This window comes from Rattus norvegicus, chromosome 11 (assembly GCF_021556685.1).
Source record: "Rattus norvegicus strain SHRSP/BbbUtx chromosome 11, alternate assembly SHRSP_T2T, whole genome shotgun sequence".
NCBI classification, from domain to species: domain Eukaryota; kingdom Metazoa; phylum Chordata; class Mammalia; order Rodentia; family Muridae; genus Rattus; species Rattus norvegicus.
The window spans coordinates 96,094,680-96,115,565 of NC_141544.1; the positions used below are offsets into that span (position 1 = coordinate 96,094,680).

The 20,886-nt window shown below is 51.8% G+C and overlaps 1 protein-coding gene across 3 annotated transcripts in view; it reads right to left on the minus strand.

Moving 5' to 3' along the window:
* Positions 1 to 4,060: 4,060 nt before the first annotated feature.
* Positions 4,061 to 20,886, minus strand: part of Gnb1l (G protein subunit beta 1 like) — a 73,900-nt gene continuing 57,074 nt past the window's right edge. For all 3 annotated transcript variants that reach the window (NM_001398877.1, XM_087576873.1, XM_087576874.1), the window contains 2 exon segments: positions 4,061 to 6,713; positions 18,696 to 18,911. In NM_001398877.1, coding sequence (NP_001385806.1) covers positions 6,462 to 6,713; positions 18,696 to 18,911 — 468 coding nt within the window. In that variant the 3' untranslated portion in view covers positions 4,061 to 6,461.

The following is a 20,886-nucleotide window of genomic DNA, read 5'->3' on the forward strand; positions in this document are numbered from 1 at the left end:
GGTTACAAGCCTATAGGGGCTGAGGAATGGAATGTGGTGGTTTGAATGAGAATGGTCCCCATGGGCTCATATATTTGAATGCTTGGTCATTTGAAAGGATTAGAAGGATTAGGGGGTATGGCCTTGTTGGAGGAAGTATGTCACTGGGGGTGAGCTTTAAGGTTTCAAAAACCCATGCCAGATCCACTCTCAGTCTCCCCCCATCCCGTGGTGTGTGTATGTGTGTGTGTGTGTGTGTGTGTGTGTGTGTGTGTGTGTGTGTGTGTGTGTGTTAGGATGTACTTCTCAGCTATTGCTCCAGCACTATGCTCCCTGCCGTGTTAATGAACTAAGACAATGAGACTGTAAATGAGCCCCCAGTGCAATGCTTTCTTGTTGCCTTGGCCGAGGTGTCTCTTCACAGCAGTAAAACAGGGAGTAAGACAAGTATCCTACGTGGTTCAGGCTGCCCTGAGCACGCATATCTTAGAGAGTGCTGGGTTACTCCTGGCCTGTTGGATTTGCTCTGGCAGACTCCATGTAAGAAATTTAACTCTCCCGAGACAATTTCACTGAGAAAGAAAGGCACAGACGGTTTGTACAATTCTCCTGTTACCAGCCTCTGGGGGCCCCTGCCAATGAGTGGGCCAGATACATACATGAAGCTGGAGGTTAAGGAGGGAGAGTAGATACTTGGGTCATGTGACTGCTTTGTGGCAGAGATAAATCCCATGGTCCAGCTCCTCTTGGTCCCCTGACCAGAAGAAAACAGACAGCTGTTACCCCCATCCGTTTATTATCCAGCAATAGTGACTGACATGCGAAGAAAAATGGCCCAATTCTGCAACAGTCTGTTTGCAAACACTGAGTGGAGTATCTCTGGCCTGTGCCCTGGGTAAATGCCTTACAATTGTTCCTACAGGTCAGATTTCCCCATTTGAGTGAAAGTTCCTAGTGTGCTATCTGCTATCTGGACTGTGCTCAGGCCCCTCAGGTCCATGCAGAAGCCCCAGAGATGACCAGTCACTGTGAGAAACAGAGTGCTTGATAGCCTCAGCCAGGCACGTACGTAGTAGAGGTGGGTATTTACAGTGAAGGCTGATATACATTCTCTTTAAATACTGGCTGTGGCTCTGGGCTCTGCCATCCCTGATTGGATATCATAGGGCAACTGTGGGAAACAAACTGGATGGCTGTAGACAGTGCCCAGGGCAGCAAAGTTTGGGCGTGCCAATTCCCCCAGGTCCCTCCCTGACAGGGGTTGGGCGTGTTGCTCCCTTCCCCTATCCCGACAAGGGTGAGCTATGAAAGCAGGCTGCTTATTTCATTCTTCTCACTGACATTATTTACTTTCCATTCAGCACATGGCCTGAAACTCACTATGCAGTCATGGTTGCCTTCGCAGAGATCCTCTTGCCTCTCAAGTGCTAGGATTAAAGGCATGTGCCACAATACTTGGTTCTTTACTTTGTCTGTCTGTCCGTCTGTCTGTCTGTCGGTGACAGGATTATCTTGTTGCATAGTCCAGGCTCACTTCGAACTTGTGGCCCTTTTCTGCCTTCTCTTCCTGGTGATGTAGGATTCCACACTCACCAGAAGTGAGTGCTTGCTGCTAATTTCAGCTTGACACTATTAGCCAAATGCTGTGGGTTACATGTTCCTTGAGCAGAGCTGAGCGATCCTTCCCGTACAGTCCACCAGTCTACCTGGTGAGACATCCGCACCTTCCATCTATCCATCCTGCCCAGACACTGCCTTCCTGTCTTGCTCACAAGCCTCCCTGAAGGCCAGAATGGCTTGCTGACCTTCTGGAGCCAACATAGTATTAGGAGAGCTCCTCTGCCAAGCTGCCAAGAGACTTCCCTAGTCCTCAGGCAACCGCTGAGCACCTGTGGGGGATGGGGTGAGGTTGCAGGCTGAGGCCTCACAGCAGAGGCGGGCCTGGCAGACCCTGCAGCAACATGCCTTTCCCAAAGCTGGTGGGGCTGGTGGTTCTACGCCTTGTTTGTGTGAGACACAAATATACAGCAAGTTCAGCTTTAATGGTGTCATTAATGCCAGCCTGCTGTCTGTCATGGTGGGGTTCTGCATGAAGTTATACCTGGTTGAGAATCAAGCATTTCTGTAGAGCCCCAGAGGGATATTTTCTCTCTGTGCAAACAGTCCTTTTGTGCAGAGGGAGTTCTGTGGCTTCTTGGCAGACACAGGTGGGGTACACCTCAGTGAACTCCGTTCACTCCTGGGAAGCATGGAGACGTGCACTGCACTTCAGCAAAGCCCTGGGCACTGGCTTCTCTGCACACTGTGCTGCCAGTTGTCCTTGGCTAATCTCAGTGCCTCTGATAACCTCAGCATCCAGGGCTGAATCCAGATGCAGCCTGTCTAGCTTATCCCCAGGCTGGAGTTCCACACTACCTGTGATCCTAATTGTCCTGGAGTTTCCTTTGCTTGGAGAAAACATGACTACAGCAGCATGGGGAGGAAAGGGCTTATTTCACCTTATAACTCTCATGTCACAGAGGGAAGTCAGGGCAGGAACTGAAGGCAGGAACCCGGAGGCAGCCACTGCTGCTTATCGGCTTGCTCCCCCTGGCTTGCTCAGCCTGCTTCGTTATACAATTTAGGAACCAGGGGTCCCACCTGAATCAATCACTAACCAAGAATGTGCCGGGCAGACTTGCCTTATAAAGGCATCGTCTCAGTTTAAGAATCCTTCCCGGATGAAAGTGTCAAGTTGACAAACAAAACAACCAGGCAGCCAGCACGCTAAGTTATCCGGGAACAGACTGGGCTCCAGGGTCACCTGTCCTACAGGGGCCTGGGTAGCAGTACAGGCTGAGTAGGTGCTGACTACCTGTAGTAGATGACAGTCAATGCTGTCTCACAGAGTAGCTGTGAATCAGGAAAAGAGTGGGTATCCAAAGGTCCAAAGGCAAAATCTATTCAGGTGTTCACGCCACAATGCCGAGGGCTTAAGTCCCTGTGAGTCTTATGGGTTCGATGCATCAGCCAGAGCTGCTGGGCATCTCTGGTAGAGCTCACAGGCTCTACATCCAGTCCTTAGACTGAGCTACCAAAGTAACCAAGCGGACAATCTCAAGGCTGCCCCGTGTGCCAGACAGAGGGACACAGGCAGGCCTTGGGGAAACCTCCCCGGAGCTCAGAGCCCTGCTCAGCAGCCACAGGGTCTCACGGGGACAGAAAAGGATCCTCCCACCACTTCTCATGCTTGTGCTCCTGACTCAAGGAAATATCCAGTAAGAAGGTACAGCAGTAGGTACGGAGGTAGACTCAGGTCATCCCACGCACCGGGGAAATAGAGACAGGAGGAGTTCCAGGGCAGCCTGCGCTACAAAGGTAAGCAAAATGGAAAGGATGTTGTGGCTGAATACAGCGACTCAGACTCAGCACTGAGACGGGATGCCCTGCCACCGTTTCCAGCACTGGTTTTCTTTGGCTGAGTGGCCTCCCATGATGCAAAAGGACGTGTGGACAGCCGCTGGAGAGGCAGCAATGGGGTCTGTCTGTCTTTCAGGTGACTGGCCAGCTGGTCTGGGGAATGTCTGAGGGGACGAGCACCCTTGCCTACTGGTCTGGGCTATGCTGCTCCAAGGAGCTACAGCCCCCCCAGGCTTGTTCTGGGAATGTGCGCAGTTTATCCAGGAAACCTCAGGTGTTACTTCTGGGTCACACTTCCTTTCTGTGTGACTCCTCCACTGTAGCTGACAGGAAGTTGCTTGTTTACTCAGAGACAGGGACAACTTTCATGGAGGCCTCAATGGCTTAGCCGATGTGGATGGTGTAATTTAAAATGACTCCTAAAGGAAATCAAAGAAAGAAAACAGTTCTAGCTGCCTGAGTAGTCATTTGGGCACTGAGAAGAAACCACAGGGTTGGATCCACAGAGCTCCCAGCAATGGGAGTGGGGGTGGGGAGTGGGGGGGCATCCAGAGCACAGCATGGGCAGATGAAGGTCCTCCCATGGCCCATTCCCTGTGTTGTATCTCTTCCTGGGGAGACATGAACACACACCCCAGATAGGACACAGATGACAGCTCCCCCCTCCAAAATGCAAGTCCAGTTTCGTGAACCAATGACTTTATTGGGGTAACTTTAGGGAGCATAGGTGGCTCCAAGGGAGCTGAGATCACCCAGGCTAGTCCTGGGGATCTCTTACAGAAGCTGTTTCCCTGGAGCTCCTGGCCTAGCTTACAGGAAGTCCACTGGGGAGTGTTCTCTCCCCAGCAATTGCTACTGCCTTTGTAACTCTGGGCAAGGGCTCTGAGAGCCTCAGAACTGAGTCTTATAAGCCTCCTCCCTTTGAGGGAGGAAAGGCTGCTCCGCTTTGGAGGAAATGGCTACACACCATTCATGTACAGGAGTAGCCGAGAAAACCTATGGACAGGTGCGCACTGGTGACCACCTCCCAGTGAAGGGGTGGGTAAGATTTGGCAGAACTTGTGTGAGATGAGGCTTTCTGAAGCAGCCATATTGATCTATACAGGCTTGAGGTCATCTCCAAAAGCACTGGTAAAAGACAACTGGAGCATTCCACAGGGCAGCATTGCTCTGTGCTGCCTGGGTATCACAGCAGGGTTTGGGAACAGACAAGAACTGGGTTATCTTTCCCACTCATAGATGGACTCACCGATTTCCCTGCAACCAACCTACCCATGCCCTCCACCCCCACCCCAGGGTAATAAGATAGGTGGCAGGCCCCCTGAGGGAGTCTGGGAGAAGGATGAGCAGTATCTGGCTGGTACTTCCTTCAAAGGGAGTGAAGAAGACTATGCCTATGACCTGGGTCAGCCTGCTCACTAGGTCTACATGCTTCTGCCCATGTAGACTAAGTTGGTCCATGCCATTTCTAGAGACTCCAGGAAAGCCAGCCTGTTACAGAGCTCCACCAGTCAGGTTCTGCTGAGGGTGGCTCCCAATTCATAGCCTGTTCCGAGCGTTCCCACCACGTGGCAGCTAATGATCACCACTCCATTTAGAGAGTCCAAGCTGGAGGCTGTGCTGTTATGGTAATGTCCCAGGGCCTTAGCGGGAGCCAGGACCTCCTGTGTGCATGAGCTTACCACCAGGTTATATCCTTCACAGGTGTGCAGAGAGGAGCAAACAGGAAGCCCTCTGAGGATTCTGGGCTCCCCCTGGCAACTGCCTCTCAGTATGGGGCGAAGGCACATCCTCCTGACCCACCCATAACCAGCCACATTCCCATCTTCCCACCCCTGGATTCCTCCTCCTGCCTGGCTTCTCACCTTTTGGACTGTGTCTAACTAACTTACCTCCAATCCAACTAGCTTCCTTGGGCCCTGCCACGGATAGCACTTCACCTGCACCACACACTCCTTTCCTGGCCTCCCACGTGTGCTCCCCAGCTTGGGGACACCAGGCTGAAGTGTGGTAGTGTGACACTTTTAACAGCCACATCAGCCTCAGCAGGCTATGTGGAGTGTTTAGCTACAGACTGGAGGCCAAAGGGCAGCTGGGATTCTAAGGTCAGCAGTGCCTGGCAGGGCAGCGCTTGGGGGCATGCCAGGACTTTGGGGCACAGGATTCTTTCTGGCAATGATGGGAGGAGAAAGGTCGGAGGTCTACACTCCTTAGCTGCATCCTCCTCACCTATACGGAACCCCACCCCCAGCCCCCAGTCAACACTACCTCGGAGGCTGCTCACCTGTCAGCCATATGCTATGCTCACTCCTGACTCTCAAGGCCTTGTTACTCCATACACCACATGGCTGTGCTTGTGCCCTGGGCACTACAGAGGGGCTGGCTTGTGGCCTGTCATGGGCACTTTCCCTTGCTACCCACAGGTTCACTAGGAGACAGGCTATCCCTTTACCTTATCCTATCAGGGGCTAGAGCCTCCTTTCCTGGTCTTCTATTTGGCCTTATACTGTGTTCTGTAAGTTCTCCTTCCCTGACCACCTTGGTCACCCCATTATTAACTCTTTTCTGCCTCCCTCTTTAGGGAGCCCAGTTTTATCCGTTCCTCATGCTGACCTCAGCCCTGGATGTCAAGAGTCTCTGAACATGTCTGGGGCAATGTGCCAGAGGTGTAGCAGACTGTGGAACTGACAGCCTCCCAAGGACAAGCACTGAGAACCTGCACCCAGAACTACAGCTCACAAGGAAGGCTGGTCAGCGGACAATCTGAATGCTCTGACTCTGAGGGGAGAGCACAGGGATGTCTTCGTGGAAAGTTCCCACCTTAAGGCTTCAGGTAGGCAATGGGAAATTTATTGTCAAATATCTTTAGTCTGGTCCTACCAGGTGTAAGCTATGCCTGTTACCAAGGGATAGGTGCCAGGGGTCTATCATCTGAATGACAGTCACAAAAGGAACAGGGACCCTCACAGAGAAAGTGGATCTCACAGACCTTTGGCCACAGTTTGTTGTCCTTGGAGGGATCTGAAGAGCTTCCACTGTGCTGGGTCAAGACTGGAGTAAGACAGCAGTGCCCCACAGCTAAGTCATGGGCAAGGGTAGAGTGACCAGACGCTGATTCGCTGGTCCTTGGACCCTGCAGCAAGCAAACCATCAGCGGCAAAGGCCACGCAGTGCACAGGAGCGCTGTGGAAAGCCAGGACAGCCAGTGGCTTAATTGTCCTCCAGTGAAACACACGGATGCGGTGGTCCCAGCCTGCTGTGGCAAAGAGCCTGTGATCTGGACGGAGGGTGACCTCGGCAATTCCAGGATTGATGAGCTCATGGGTCTTCTTCACCTAAGAGCAAGCAGGGCAAGAGTGATCAGACTGCTCATGGCCACGCTCTGCTGTCCCTTGGTCATAATACCCGCGTCCTGTCCAGGCTCTGCCGTAAGCTTTGTGACAGCTACACACGCTTGTGCATTTGGTCTCCTTCTCAGCCCCACAGGCCAAGACAAGGCCACCAGGCAGTGCTGTGCAGATCCTCAGGCTGCCTGGACAACACCAGCCCTGGAGGAGCCTGGGGGGCCAGATCCTGGGTTCTCCGTGTGGAAGACATAGCAGAGTCAGTGTTTCTCCTGTCAGAACCTCCATGGAAACGTATGGCGCATGGCATACAAATTCTAGCAAAAATAACACCAAGAGGCAGAAAACGACTCAGGATGTGGGAGGGCTTCCAGGACAGCCAAGAGAAGGGCAGGGTGCTAGGTTTGAATGCGTCCCTCAAGAGTTCACAGGCAGAAACTTAATTCGCAAATTCACCTATTAATGCTATCCAAGGTGGGGTATTTGGCAGGGAACTAGGGCTATGTGAAATCACAAGGCCTATTAGTGGCTTTTTCTAGGAGGAGACCTGAGCTGGCAGCCTGTCCTGTCTTGTCTGGGGATAGTCCCCATGCTGAGACCGGCACTCAGCAGATGTAGGCTGCGAGCCTCCTGGACTCTAGCACTATTAGACAGACAAACCCTTACTTTTTTAGTAAAAATTGTCTTCCTTTGTATTTTTTGTGTTTGGGTGTTTTGTCTGCACCTTTTTCTGTGCACTATGTGCATGTAGCATCTACAGAGGCCAGAAGAGGGCGCTGGATCCCCTGGGACTGGAGGTACAGACAGATGACCTGAGAGTTGCCATGTGGGTGCTAGGAATTGAACTTGGGTCCTCTGAAAGAACAGCCATTAACCTTTGACTACCTCTCTGCCCCCAAACTTCTATTCTTTACACACTGTCCAGTCTTAGCATTCTTAGGCTGTAATAGAAAATGCAGTGAGATACAGTGTGAGAGAGACAACACTGGAGGAGACAGGAGAAATCACAGATGTGCTCCTCACTGACTCTGGGACCCCCGTTTCTCTGTCTGTCTGTCTGTCAATATGGTCGATTCTTCTATATGTTCTCTGCAGTGCCATTCCCATCGTGTCCCTGCCAATGCAAGACCAATGTGGCTACCCAAACTTTAGAACACTAGAGCTTCAAGCTAAAGAAAATGCCTTTATAAAGTTAGCCTGCCTTAGGCTCTTTGTTCTAGTCACGAACAGGGCTTTCTTGGTTATACCGCCTACCCCGAACACTGTAGGCTACTTGACATCTCTGTCTCTGTGAGGGGACCGCCTCTGAACAGCAAGCTTCCTGTTAGTCCCCCTGTCTTCAGTGCCTTCCAGTGGGGCTGCATCACCCTTTGCAGACAATGATGCACCTCCACAAAGGTGAAAAGGAGGCGGGGCCTGTGCCTGTAATTGTAGCACTCTGGAGGGAAAGGACCGGGTGATCTCTATGAATCTGAAGCCAAGCTGGTCTATACAGAGTTTCAGATCAGCCAGGGCTGCATAATGGGAGTCTGCCTTAAAAAGAAAGGAAGGAAGAAGGAAGGAAAGAAGGAAGGCAGGAAGGCAGGCAGGCAGGCAGGAAGGAAGAAGGAAGGAAGGAAAAAAGGAAGGAAAAAAGGAAGGAAAAAAGGAAGGAAGGAAGGTGGGTGCAGGGATACAAGGAAAAATAAAGTAGGAAAAGTGAACCATAGCTTTCATGGAAGTCAGAAATAGTCGTGGAGCAATTTAGCTACACATTAACAAAACACAACTTGATGAAGTAGGCTATTCTTTTGTTTTTTAAAGACTTACTTATTTTAATGTATATGGATACACTGCAGCTGTCTTCAGACACACCCGAAGAGGGCATCAGACCTCATTACAGATGGTTGTGAGCCACCATGTGGTTGCTGGGATTTGAACTCAGGACCTCTGGAAGAGCAGTCAGTGCTCTTAACCACTGAACCATCTCTCCAGCCCTGAAGTAGGCTATTCTTAAAGGAAGCCAGGCAGCCAATCACTGTGGGAGCTGGCAGGGCTCAGGAAGAAGGTAGAAAGATAAAGGGAACAGAGTACCAGTGGAGACCTTGAATGTAGGAGGATGGGGCATGGAGGGCAGGATGATTAGAAAATACACCAGCAAGAACAAAACAGTTAAAATGGACCAGAGAAAACATGGAGGGCAATGGAAGAGCTACTTTAATTTATTGACATAAATGTTTTAGAGTCTAAGACCAAAGAAAGGCTGTAAGAGCATTCAACAGTAAGATATGTTCTAAAATTATTAGGGCTAAGAGTGAAGAAAGACCTGATAGCCACCCCACCCCCCAAATTCACATGGAAAATGAGGGCACAGTAGACACTGTCATCAGAAAGTTCCAGGGCTACATGTGTGCCAGCAGACAGCAGAGCAGTACTCATACAGGCAGAAGGGGAGTATGATGGTTCAAGAGTTTTATATCCAGCCAAAGTGTCACTCAACTGTGAAAACAGTAGACAGACATTTTTGAACATGTAAGAGCTGAAAGACCATTGCTCCCGTAAGTCCTTCTGGAAGAACAAGAAGATTAACTCCAGTCTTGCAGGAGATGGCTGGAGCACTGTAGTGAACAGTCTGGCACATGGCACTGAGTGTACTTACCTATAGGATTAGGCACAGACATGGGGATTACAGCTAGAAAACCAGTTATGTAACTAACAGAAGCATGGGCGGGTAATGTGAACGATGGTGCTGCTGGGATGTGGTCATCTGTGGTGATCTGACCGCTGCCATAAATGACGGCAGCCCAGCATATCCCTTCTCCTCTCCCACCTAAAGGGAGACACCTGTTCTCCTGGTATGTGCTGTGCACATCTGTATATGATAACACCAAGACAATAAACATTCTCCGGCTTTATGATTAAAATTTGCCCAGAGATAAATTTAAATCTAGGCTATGTAGAAAGAGAACTCCAAAGGGTTGAACAGCAGATTCGCCAGGACACAAGTGAGAGAGGCAGGCGATCATTTGGGTTCCAAACCCAAAGCAGCCAGAGAAAACCTGGTATCTAACTGATCAAAGGCACAAGAGCTGGGGCTGTTTAGCAAACAGGCTCATTCTTCCTAAACCGCTTACAACAGAGTGTCTATGCCTAGCTGGTCACCTTGCTGGAAACAACCATGAAAGTGAACAAGCCCTAGACGGCAGGCGGAGGAGGGGCCTGGCATTCTCTGCCTGGGGACAAAATCAAGCTGGAGTATAATTAGTCACATTAAGCTGAGGGGCAGATTAAAATCTGCGGCAAGTAGAAGGCTGAGATCTGTGAGGATAAGGGGGTGGAGTGGAGGGAGATGTGGCTTTGCGGGCTGAGGACTAGACATGGGTTCTCTAGGAGACCTTGTTTGAGGGCTATGCATGTTCAGAGCAGACGACAGGCTGACCAGCGGGAGGCTGATGCAAGGCTTTAAAACGGAACAGCTATGAGAGGTCACAATTGAGAGCTAAGGAAGGAACGAGCCCCATTTGGCTCACGTTAGGAATAAGACCCCACCTACAAGCGAGGCCTGCTCTAGACATCTAATAAAGCAAGGAGCCAGGCCTGGCAAGGACTGAGTGGGAGGAGTAGCTGGGGTTGTAGCAACACCACTGAGATAGCTTTTCCACACACAAACTTGCTCCAACAAAGCATGAAGCCATGCCCACATAGGTCCAAAGTGAACAGCCAGCCATTAAACCCACCACTAGGGAAGAAGCAGACAGATACTCATCGGCTCAGAATAACAGAATTGACGGTAGTCCTCGAATGCCACTTACAATGTCACATTAACAGGAAGTACTAGACACACAAAAAGGCAGGACAATAGGCTCCATAGTCCAGGGAAAGTCCAAACAATGCAGGTACCAAACATGTCAAATAAAGACTCCTACAAAAGAAAAAGGGCTTGCAGACACCACGAAGTGTGAAGGCCTGAACTTGTATGTTTAGGATCCACAGAAAAACCCAGGAAGGTATAGTGGTCACAGGAAGGCAGGCAGCCACCATTTGGGAGGTAGAGACAGAGATCCTTGGCAAACTAGCCACCTAGACTGGTTGGAACTGGTGAGCTCTAGGCTCAGCAACAGACCTGATAGGCATAGTGGAGAATTATCAAGGAAGTATGCAATATCAACTTGAGGGCTCTGCACACATGCAAATGCTCATATATAAACATACACACATGTAAACTCGCATACACAAACACATCCACATCCACACTACACATACACAAATAGTAAGCAGACAGAAATTATTAGTGCTGTCTAAAAGTTGTAAGAACAGAAAATACAGAGCTGAAAATACCAATTAGAATAAAATGTACAGGACAGGGGTAATAGCAGATTGTAAATTGTTTTATAACAAAGTGAACTGGGACCTACATTAGGAAAAAGCCTGCTCTTGCAAACTGTCCTTGGACGTCTGCCATGTTCACTGTGCACACACACACACACATACAAAATAAATAATGTCTTCTTCCGGATAAAAGGGTTGAACTCTAGACAGGACTTGGGTCTACAGAGAAAGTGCCAGAGCTGGCCATTGCTGATAAATATCAAATATTCTGCATGCGTGTGTGTGCATTCATGTGTGTGCGTGTGTGCATGTGCGTGTGTGTGCATGTGTGTGTGTGCATGTGGGTGTGTGTGCATGTGCGTGTGTGGTGGTGCAGGGGATGATTAGCAGGAAGAGCACACGGACTGCTCCTTTGGAACACCCATCTGGTGGCTCACAATCACCTGTAATTCAGCTTCAGGTGATCAAATGCTTTCTTCTGGTTTCCACAGGCACTTGTATAAACAAAAATTAAAAAAAAAACAAATCTCTTAAAAATACTATGGTTTTAAGTTTTAAAACAAAACAAAACAAAACTGCCTAAGCTAGGCAGTGGTGCCGCATATCTTTAATCCCAGTACTAAGGCAGAGGCAGGCAGGCAGGCTGTGGGTTGACCAACAGCCCATGCAGGTGGGATCCAGGAGCAAACCACATAGAGGTCTTCCAGAGCACAGGCACATCAGAAGCCACTCACATGGACTCAGAGGCCACCACACTGGCCATCTTGAGATCCCACCAGAGGACTGGAAAATGGCTTGGATTTATGGGAGGGTATGGTTCATGAATGCCTCAGTGTGCCAGGCACGGTGGCATGCGACTTTAATCTCAGCACTTAGGGGGCAGAGGCAGGCAGATCTCTCTGAGCTTGAATCCAGCCTGGTCCAAACAGCCAGGACTACATACAGAAACCATGTATCTCAAAACAAAACAACAGCGCAACCACCGAACAGTCCAGGACTGATAACGTGTAAAACCCAACCCTCTGGGCTGGGGTGGCAGTACACGTCATCCTGGTACTTAGGAGACAGAGGCAGGATCAGGAGTTCAAAGTCATCCTTGGCTACATAGGAAGACTGAGGGAAGTTTGGGCTACGTGAAACTGTCTCAAAAATTAAAATAACGGGGCTGGAGAGATGGTTCAGCCATTAGGAGCACGTGCTGTTCTTCTAGACGACCCAGGTCTGATTCCCGTCACCCACACGTAACCTATCAGCTATTTGTAACTTCAGTTTCAGGGAACCTGACGCCTTCTTCTGGTCTCTGCTGGCACTGCACATACATTGGTAACACACACCCACACACAGAAAATACAAATATTTTAAAAATGTTAAAATTAAAAAAATATAAAAGAATAAGACAAAAACAAACAGCAGGAGCAGGGCAAAGGCTAGCTCCCCAAGAGACACACCTACATCCTGGAGGGCCAGGAAGGATTGAGAAAATCTGAACCTTGTTGTAAGCCACACTAATAGCTGGTGAGTAGACTTCTTCTCCAGAAGGTGACTGAAGAAAGCTAGAAGGTAATCGTTTTATTGGCTGTTCATGAGCTAGTTTTCAAATGCACAAAGTGAGAGCCAACGGGGATGGAAAAGGGGAGGGACAGGGCCAGCTCAGCCCTCTGCAGCGGGCCTTGGCCGCATGCGTGCCTAGTCAGGCATGTAGTGTACAGCTGTGTACCTATGGAGACACTTTTCTTCTCAGCCACATGTGGTCCACTTGTGCATTTCAGAGAACTGAAATCATCCAGACCTTGTTCTCTGACCACAACGTAATTAAGTTAGAATTTGAAAACTAGAAGATAGCTGGGGTGTGGGTTGGGGAACCATAAAAACACTCCAATCAGCTTGGCCCTGAGGCCAGGGGACAGATGAATACGAGGTCCACCCAGAAGTGAGGCCTGATGGTACCTGGGAGTGTGGGACCCAGCTACAGGGTTGCCTTATGAGAACACAGGCAGAAGAACTGAGTCTGACAGGTGCCATGTCCAACGTGAGTTGGAATGACTGAGTATTCCCTAGAACAGTAAGAAGAGAAAGAAAAGACAGAGACAGGACTGAAGAAGAATGTGACTGACATTCATATATCCGGCCCCAACAACTACAAAGTCTTCACAATTGTTAAAAGTCTAGAAAAGCACCCCTCACTCCCCATCTCAAACCCAGCATGCAGAGTCCAGACTAAAGCAACTCAGGCCAAGTGTGTATGGAGCAGCAAGAACCCCCAGGTCTCCCTCTACTGGACCCTCAGCCCTGCAGTAAAACAGCAACGAAGAGGTTAATTCATGCCCAGACTCGGCCACTGAGCAGGAGAGCAGAGGCTTGTTCAGCAGCTACTAGCTCCTCAGCAGAACTATGTGGTAGAAAAGGCAGGATCAGTCAACCAGCAGACCCGAACTGACCCAGCCAAGAAAACAGGCGGTGCACTGAGTTAGCTTGGAACTATTGTGCTTTGAGACAGAGTCTCGCTATTTGGCTAGAGAGGTCTAGGCTAGGCTGGGGTGATCTGCTTGCCTCGGCCTTTAGGAGAGCAGACGCTGCAGGTACACAGTGCCACAGTAGGCTTCATTCCATCGCTTTGATGCTAAAGGGAAAATAACCATTGCATTTACTAAGTCAACAGTCAGGAAGGAAGCCCAAGGCTGTAGAGATGGCTCCTTCAGCAGTGTTTGTGGAGTTGGGACTGCCAGCATCCGTGTAAAAAGCCCAGTGCAATGGTGCCTGCCTGCGGTCCTAAGTGGAGACCCCTGGACCTTCCTGGCAGCCAGCCTAGGTGAACTGGTGAGCTCCAGGTCCAGTAAGAGACTCTGTCTTAGAAAGTGAGAATGGATGGGGCTGGAGAGGTTGCTACACAGTCAGGAATAAGTACTCCTCCTGCACCATGTCAGGCAGCCCACGAGACTGCCTGTGACTCCAACTCTAGGAAGTCCAATTCCCTCTTCTGGCCTCTGCTCACGTGCGCGCACACACACACTTTAAAATGTGATGACTCTTACAAAACAACAGAGTGAAGAGTGACTGAGGAAGATACCAGAGGTCAGCCTGCACCTGCACAAACCAGCCCAAGTGTGTGCACACGCGCACATACACACACCCGTACACACATGAACATACATGTACATACATCTGTACATACATGAACACACACACACACAAATAAAAGAAAAAGGAAACCTGTGTCAGTCAGAGAGAGGCAATAAACACATCTGTCAAAACCTAGCACGCACTCACAATCCAGTTCTTCCCCCCACACACGGAAGGAACTTCACCCAACAAGACCCTGTCACTGCGCAATGGGAAACACGGCTTCCCTGCCAAGTTACACCCAAGATGGTCCCAACCAGTGCCACCAGTAGGCAGCTCAGTCCTCCAACTTAACTGCTGCTCTGCCCTCCCATGCCCTTCCAGCTGCCTCTCCTGTGCTTGGCTCTAATTCGTGGACCTGCTGACACTCCGTTCACTGGCCCTGACCACCTCTCCGAGCCCCTCTGCTTGTCTCTTGTGTCCGGGCTGCATGTGTGTGTCCTGGATATTCTGTCCACCTTCGATGTTCACACCTGGCAGAGCCCCAGCTCTAATGCTCAGTGCTTCTCCTCGGTGTGCGGGAACAAGCATTAGAAGGGCTGTCCATGAGCTCAGGCAGTGTCTGGTCTGACATGCACCCTTCCAACGCCCCTTCTACATGGTTCTGCCCTCACTGGGCTCCTCAAAGCCTGCCCTGGGGCAGGATGTGGGGCAGATGCTGTGGTGTGGTGCGTCTGAGCACGCACGTGGGGCCCGCCCATGCCTGCAGACAGGCCCAGTTGCTCTGCTAAGACTGAGAGTGTTATGGTCCTATGGAACTGGGGGAGGGGGGGGGAAACCTGTGCAGTAGACTGGATTGACATTGTTTTGTCCTTGTCTCCCTGGGGATGTTGGCTTGGCTGAGGTAGAGAGGGGACTGTTGGGCACAGAGAGTCCTCACTGGAGCCCACTCAGAACACTGTCTCAGGGATACTTCCTGGCTATCTCTTTGTCCCAGGAACTTCTAACACGGCCAATTCCCAGAGAGAAGAGAGCAGCTTTTAACCCTATACCTGCTGCTACGTACTCCCTGTGCTGGCAAAGTCTGACAGAGCCCTGACTGATCCTCAGAGGCAGAGGTGTGCAAGGACAAAAGGTAGCCCTCACATCCACTTCCATGGCCTCCCTTCTTGTTCTTCATGTGAGAGGGTCAATCTGCCAACTCTGGCCAACCATGGCCCTCTGGGACAGGAGTAAGTCCACGTCCATCTCATGCACACCTGGAAACAGGTAATGGCGGAGAGGTAGAGGCGGCCTGGCTGGAGGACTGGGTCTTCAGGGAGGTGAGAGATTGGGAGCCAGCTAGGAACTCCACCTGCCAGCCATGCTCCTGAGTATAAGAAAGAGCTTCCGGGGCATGGAGGAGTGGTCGGGCCCTGTGCTCCTATATCCCTTGTGTGCACCATCCCACAACCCCACTGCAAACCCCATGCTCTGCTTCCGTGCACAGGCACTCTTGGTACACATGAAGATGACCATGAGGTCTTCTGACCAGCTTCCCCCAGTGACTCTGGGGGACCATGACTGAGGCACAACGAGGACGAAGACGGACGCGAGGCTGGCACTCTTCTGCTGAGCAAACTGGGCTGCTGTGGCCCAGGGCTCGCTGGGGTGGGAGAGCCTTGTTATTACTTAAATACCTAAAATACTATTGGCTGTAAATCAGTCCCTGTTTCAAGGCTATAGGCCTACTCCATGTGGAGGAAGGAAGGGCCTGGGCGCCACCTGTACCTGACAACGCCTGAGGCTCGAACTTGATGGTTAGCAGCACAGCCACCTCGGGGAGGCAGGCCTGAGGTTTTCCATAGGTTGTGTCTGCGGGCATCCTACTGGTCATGGCAGCCCCTCCCTGACTGAGCTCTGGCCAGGGCTCAGGACCCTCCAGAAGGATCTCTGGCCACCAGTGGCTCTTACAACTCATGACCTCAGGTGCCGGGAATGCTCGGCGCGGCGCCATCTGGTTCTGATTACCCATGCTCGGCTGCGGGCGCCTCAGCCAGGGATCTGTGTCCCAAGTGGCTGGGAGATTGATTTGGGCTCCTCAGAGGCTTTAGCAGGAGGATGTGAGGAAGGCACGTCTGAACCAATGGGGGCTTGGGCCAAGGCAGGCAGCCATATTTTGGTGCCACGGCACCAGTGTGGATGCTGTGGACTGGAGGCCACCTTGATGGCCCTCAGGTGTCAAGAATGATCTCAAATAGCTTGCCTTGGCAAATTGACAGCTGCTTCCTTCCCAGAGACCTGGGCTGTGTAGAACCAGGATTTCCGGGTCTCTAGGGCCAGCACCGGACCTGACTCTGGGTGAAATAGCACCCAGCCTTCACCAAACCTGGAGTTATTCTCATCCGTCCAAGCAGGAAGGCAAGCTCAGCAGGGGGCTGGGGCTCCCCACCTCCTTTGATGTGTACTGCTGAGCCAGGCCCTGCCCACCTCACCCCAACTACTTCCAGGCTGCAGTTCCTAGTTCCCCTTCTGCTTTAACTTTTCAAATCATTAGTAGAGTAAAAGTTCATCTCTGGACTGGAACAAGCCCATAAATTAAGTCTTAAGTTCCAGCAGCTGTTTCCCAAACATGTTGGGAGATTCCAAGTCTCTCTCTGGGCTGGAAGGGCTTCCTCCGGGGTGTGGGGCCCCAGGGGCCTGAGTAGGAGCTCACAGCTCTTGCAGAAGCTGCCTAGGTGTTAGCCCTCTGCCTTCTGTGGGGATGTGGGTCAAGCCACTTAAGGGGATGGATGCTGGGCCCACAGGGGGTGCTGCTGCTCTCCTCTAGGCTTCAGAAGCAGGAGGCGGTGGGTGAAGGAGACCTCCACGCCTACCTGCGGGGCTCAGCACCTAGTGAGGTGGAGACTCAGGGTGCACAGACCAGTGGTTGAGTACTGCGCTTTCCCACATGCTCACATGGTTCTGAGGGTTAGAGACTTTTCTGAAGGTTGGAGGTCCCTCCCTACACAGCAAGGAACCTGTGGGTCTCAGACACTGAGGGAAGGATGGACGGATTGACATAGAATCTTATTGTGAATCCATTATGTGCCCGGTGCAACTGGACTCCCAGGAATGGTCTTATCTTAGAGCTAAGGATCAGAGGAGCCTGCCTTACCAGTGGGCTTACCTTCTTTTCCTACTAGGCACTGCTGGTGGGGAGACCAGGTTATCCATGCTGTCTCTGCTCCCCAGTGGGGCACTCCTGGATCTGTCCCTACTTAGGCACTTCACTTTCCTCAGGCCCCCAGGCTATGGTATGTCATTTTTTGGGCCTCTCTTGTGGTTCTACTCCACATCAGCCTCCTTCTGCTCCAGGTCTTCCCCTGACCCTCTATCCACTGTCCGTGATCAGTTGCTTTTCCAGAATGGCCTCGTGATAAGTCTCCGATTTGCACCCTGGGTTTAGTGATGCCCTTAAGACCCTGGGTGCCGCTCGGCACCAACCACGCCCTACCTTTACCTACAGGCCTCAGGAAGGAAGGATGGGTGGACATACAGGACAGCCTACCTGTATGGATAGGACACTCTGAATCCATTGTGTGGACCCCCCCGGGATGGTCTTGGCTCAGAACTATGGATCAGTCTGCCTTACCAGTGGGCCTCACTGCCCACCTTTCTTTCCTAGTAGGCGCTGCTGGTAGGAGGCACTTAGGCCTGGACCTGATGTGCTCAAAGCAAACCCAATCCTCAGCAGCAGCTGAGCGAGGCTTCCTTCCTACTTCGGGAGGGCGGCAACACCGTGCTCCCAAAGAAGGGTTGGCCTGACCCCCCTAAGCTCTATTCTCGGTGCTCCGGCTAAGTCCAGTGAGGCTGGGAGCTGGGCTATGGCTACACAGTATTCCACAGGGCATGTAGCTCTCCCACCAGGCTAGGTTTCCAAGGCTAGGTTTATCTCTGAGACTTCTGGTAACAGGTTCCTTTCCCACCCTGAGTCTGTGTAACCAAGCCACCTCTGGGGCTTGGTAGCCTGTTGTCTGGCAGGCCTGCACAAAACCAAGTCGGGATACAGATTCCACAACTCCTACACAACCCCTCCATCCCAAATGGGCCCCTTATGCTGCACTTTGAGGGACAGGGGCAATCCTGGGGCCATAACAACTGGGATGGTCTATGAGACATTTAGGGGTTGTCTCTAGCGAGCCTGCTCATCCAAGGCATTCCTGCCTGGTGGGCTCTCCTGTTACCTGTGGCCAGCAGCCTGCCTAGGCCAGCTTATAGATCCTACCAGGCCATGGCTTTGCAGGGCTTTCCACAAGTTCTCTTTTCTTTTTCTTTCCCTTTGATTAATCAGTTCCTTACTGACCACATTCCTCTGAGTTTTCACAAAGGAGTTTGGTCTGCCTGGACACTACGTGCCTTTCCTTTAGATGGACAAGACTTGATGGCTGTTAACCCGAGGTCCAGGAGAAACCCAAACCATGTGAATGGCGAGCCCACGCCCACTGGCCCTTGCTCCCCTCCTGCCTCCGAGTGATTAATTAGCTAGGGAGCTGCAGCCGCTCCTCTTCATGCCTAAATATTGTTTCGGCCTATCAGACTGTTAGTGCAGAGCAGGATAAATGAGGCCCGGGCCTGTGCACTGACCTGCAGGGACTGCTGATCGTCCAGACTCCAGACAGCCAGTACCTTCCCGGCCGAGCCTGAGACGCCCTTGGCCTTCTGAGAGTCGAAGTCAAGGCCCATGACAGGCTCTTCATGGCAGGTGATTTGGCTGCACACCTTCCGCTCTGAGACGTCCCACAGGGTTACCGATCCATCCTCATAGCCAGCCAGAAGGAGGGGGCGGAGACTGGAGTTAGTCTGTGGGGAATGGCACAATGGTTGGCTCCCAAAGGGTCTTGTCTTCAAAGAGCTTTAGGCCTGTGGGAACAGCTCTTTCTCTGGCCACGCCCAGAAGTGGGTTGGCCCAGAGAACAGTTCCCTTGCCTTCCATATTGCCGCCAGCCTAGGCTCCATATCCTAACAGCCTCCCACATCCCTCTCATGGGGCTAGTGGGGCTGCTGCTGAGTACCTGAGGAGCTAGAGATGGGGTCTAGAGGCCTCGCACACTCATACATTTCTACCTACCCTGGATCCTGTCCAAATCAGGGATGACACGATACCTACTGCCACCCACCAGCACCCTGGGTCAGCCCGGGATGGCCTCATCCTTCCTCCTCATCGGCCACTCCTGGTTGAGGCCAGTCATCTAGAACCACCAGGCAGGAAAACGGAACGCTCAGTGAGAAGGCCTCTCTGGGCTTTGTTAATGGAGTTGCAGAGGCCCCCACCCTTGGAAGCTTGATGTGAGAGGCCCTCACTGTCATGATGGATGAGGGCGAGGGTCAGAGGGCTCTGCACCCTGGGCTGACGCTCGTTTATTTAGCCTCTGAAACAACTACAAAAGAAGAGTGCTGCAGGATTCCAAGTCACCCTTAGGGACATGCCGTCGGTCCCTGCACTGCACAGCAGCCCGAGAGAAACTGCACAGGGCTGAGCAAGGAGGCCCAGGCTAGCTGGAGGCCCATGGCACACAGCTAACAAACAGCGTGAGGGAGGGCCAGGGCTCTCGGGCCACCACAGCTGTGGCTGGATGTCCAGGATACCTTTGTGGGAGGGTAGGGTAGGGCCCACTGTAGACTAGCATGTGGAGGGATGGTCACAACAAGGAAAGAAGGAAACAATGAGCAGGCTTTCAGCAAGTACAGTGGACTTGCCAAGGCCAGAGCGGCCATGGAGCTTGTCTCTGACTGTCTTCAGAAATGGCTGATTGTGTCCTGTTGGCGATCAACTTCACACGTATAAAACAGGAGGGAGTGATGAGCCTGGGAGGAGGCATGAAGCATTCTGCGTTTCCTGTGATTTATTTTCAGCACCATCTTCAGTCCCTCTCCCCAAGGGCCAGGGCCCATACTGTGCACTTTGACCATAACCCCAGAGGCAGGGTTGTCTCAGGTCTCTGAGCGTGTTCCTGGCACAGTAGTTCTGCCTGGCTCTGCGGGCCCTATCTGCACCGATGCACTGTGAGCTTTATCACAGTGATGAGCTCTCTGCTTGAAGTGATTTGTGCAGATCCACAGTGTGCCCTATGGGCGGGCTTCAGACAGGCTGCTTAGGCAAGCAGGTAGGAGCTGGGGCACACCAGGTGGAAGAATTCCAGAACCCTTTGCACCCCAATCAGGAGTGAGTGCCAACTCTTGCCACTCTTACTCAGCACCCTCAGCATGGCTGCCTGGTAGACGCTCCTCTGAAGCCCATTTGAGAGAGAACTATCCCAGGCTACCTGGATCGAGCCCTAGCAGTAGTCCTGCTCTGGCTCTGCTGCCTCTCGTCACCAGGCTACTTTCCTTGCTCTCTGAGTGAGGGAGTCCAGAGCTCCCCATCTTCACTGGCATCATTCTAGATGGCACAATGAGTGTGACTATGAGTTCTGAGCAACACAGACACTCAGGGGCCACTAGAAAGACCCCTCTGCCATGGTCATTTCAGCCCCTGCCAGTTATCACCACAGCCCAGTACCTGCCACTTTACTTTATCTACCCTGGTCTCCGCAGCTTTCAGTGACAGGCACTACAGGCTGGACTCGTGTTCTTGTAGCCACGAGGCCTTTGGTGGTCACAACCTTGATGCTGTAGATCCAGGATCTGAAGTCGCCCCGCCTTGCCCTCCCTAGCAGCTCCCCCTGCCCTCAGAGACAAAAACTGGCTCTGCGGCCTCTGCCACCCTTGGAAGAACAGCCTGAGAGATGGCAGCAGGCCAGGGGCCAAGGGAACCCCTAAGCTGTGTACTAGAACT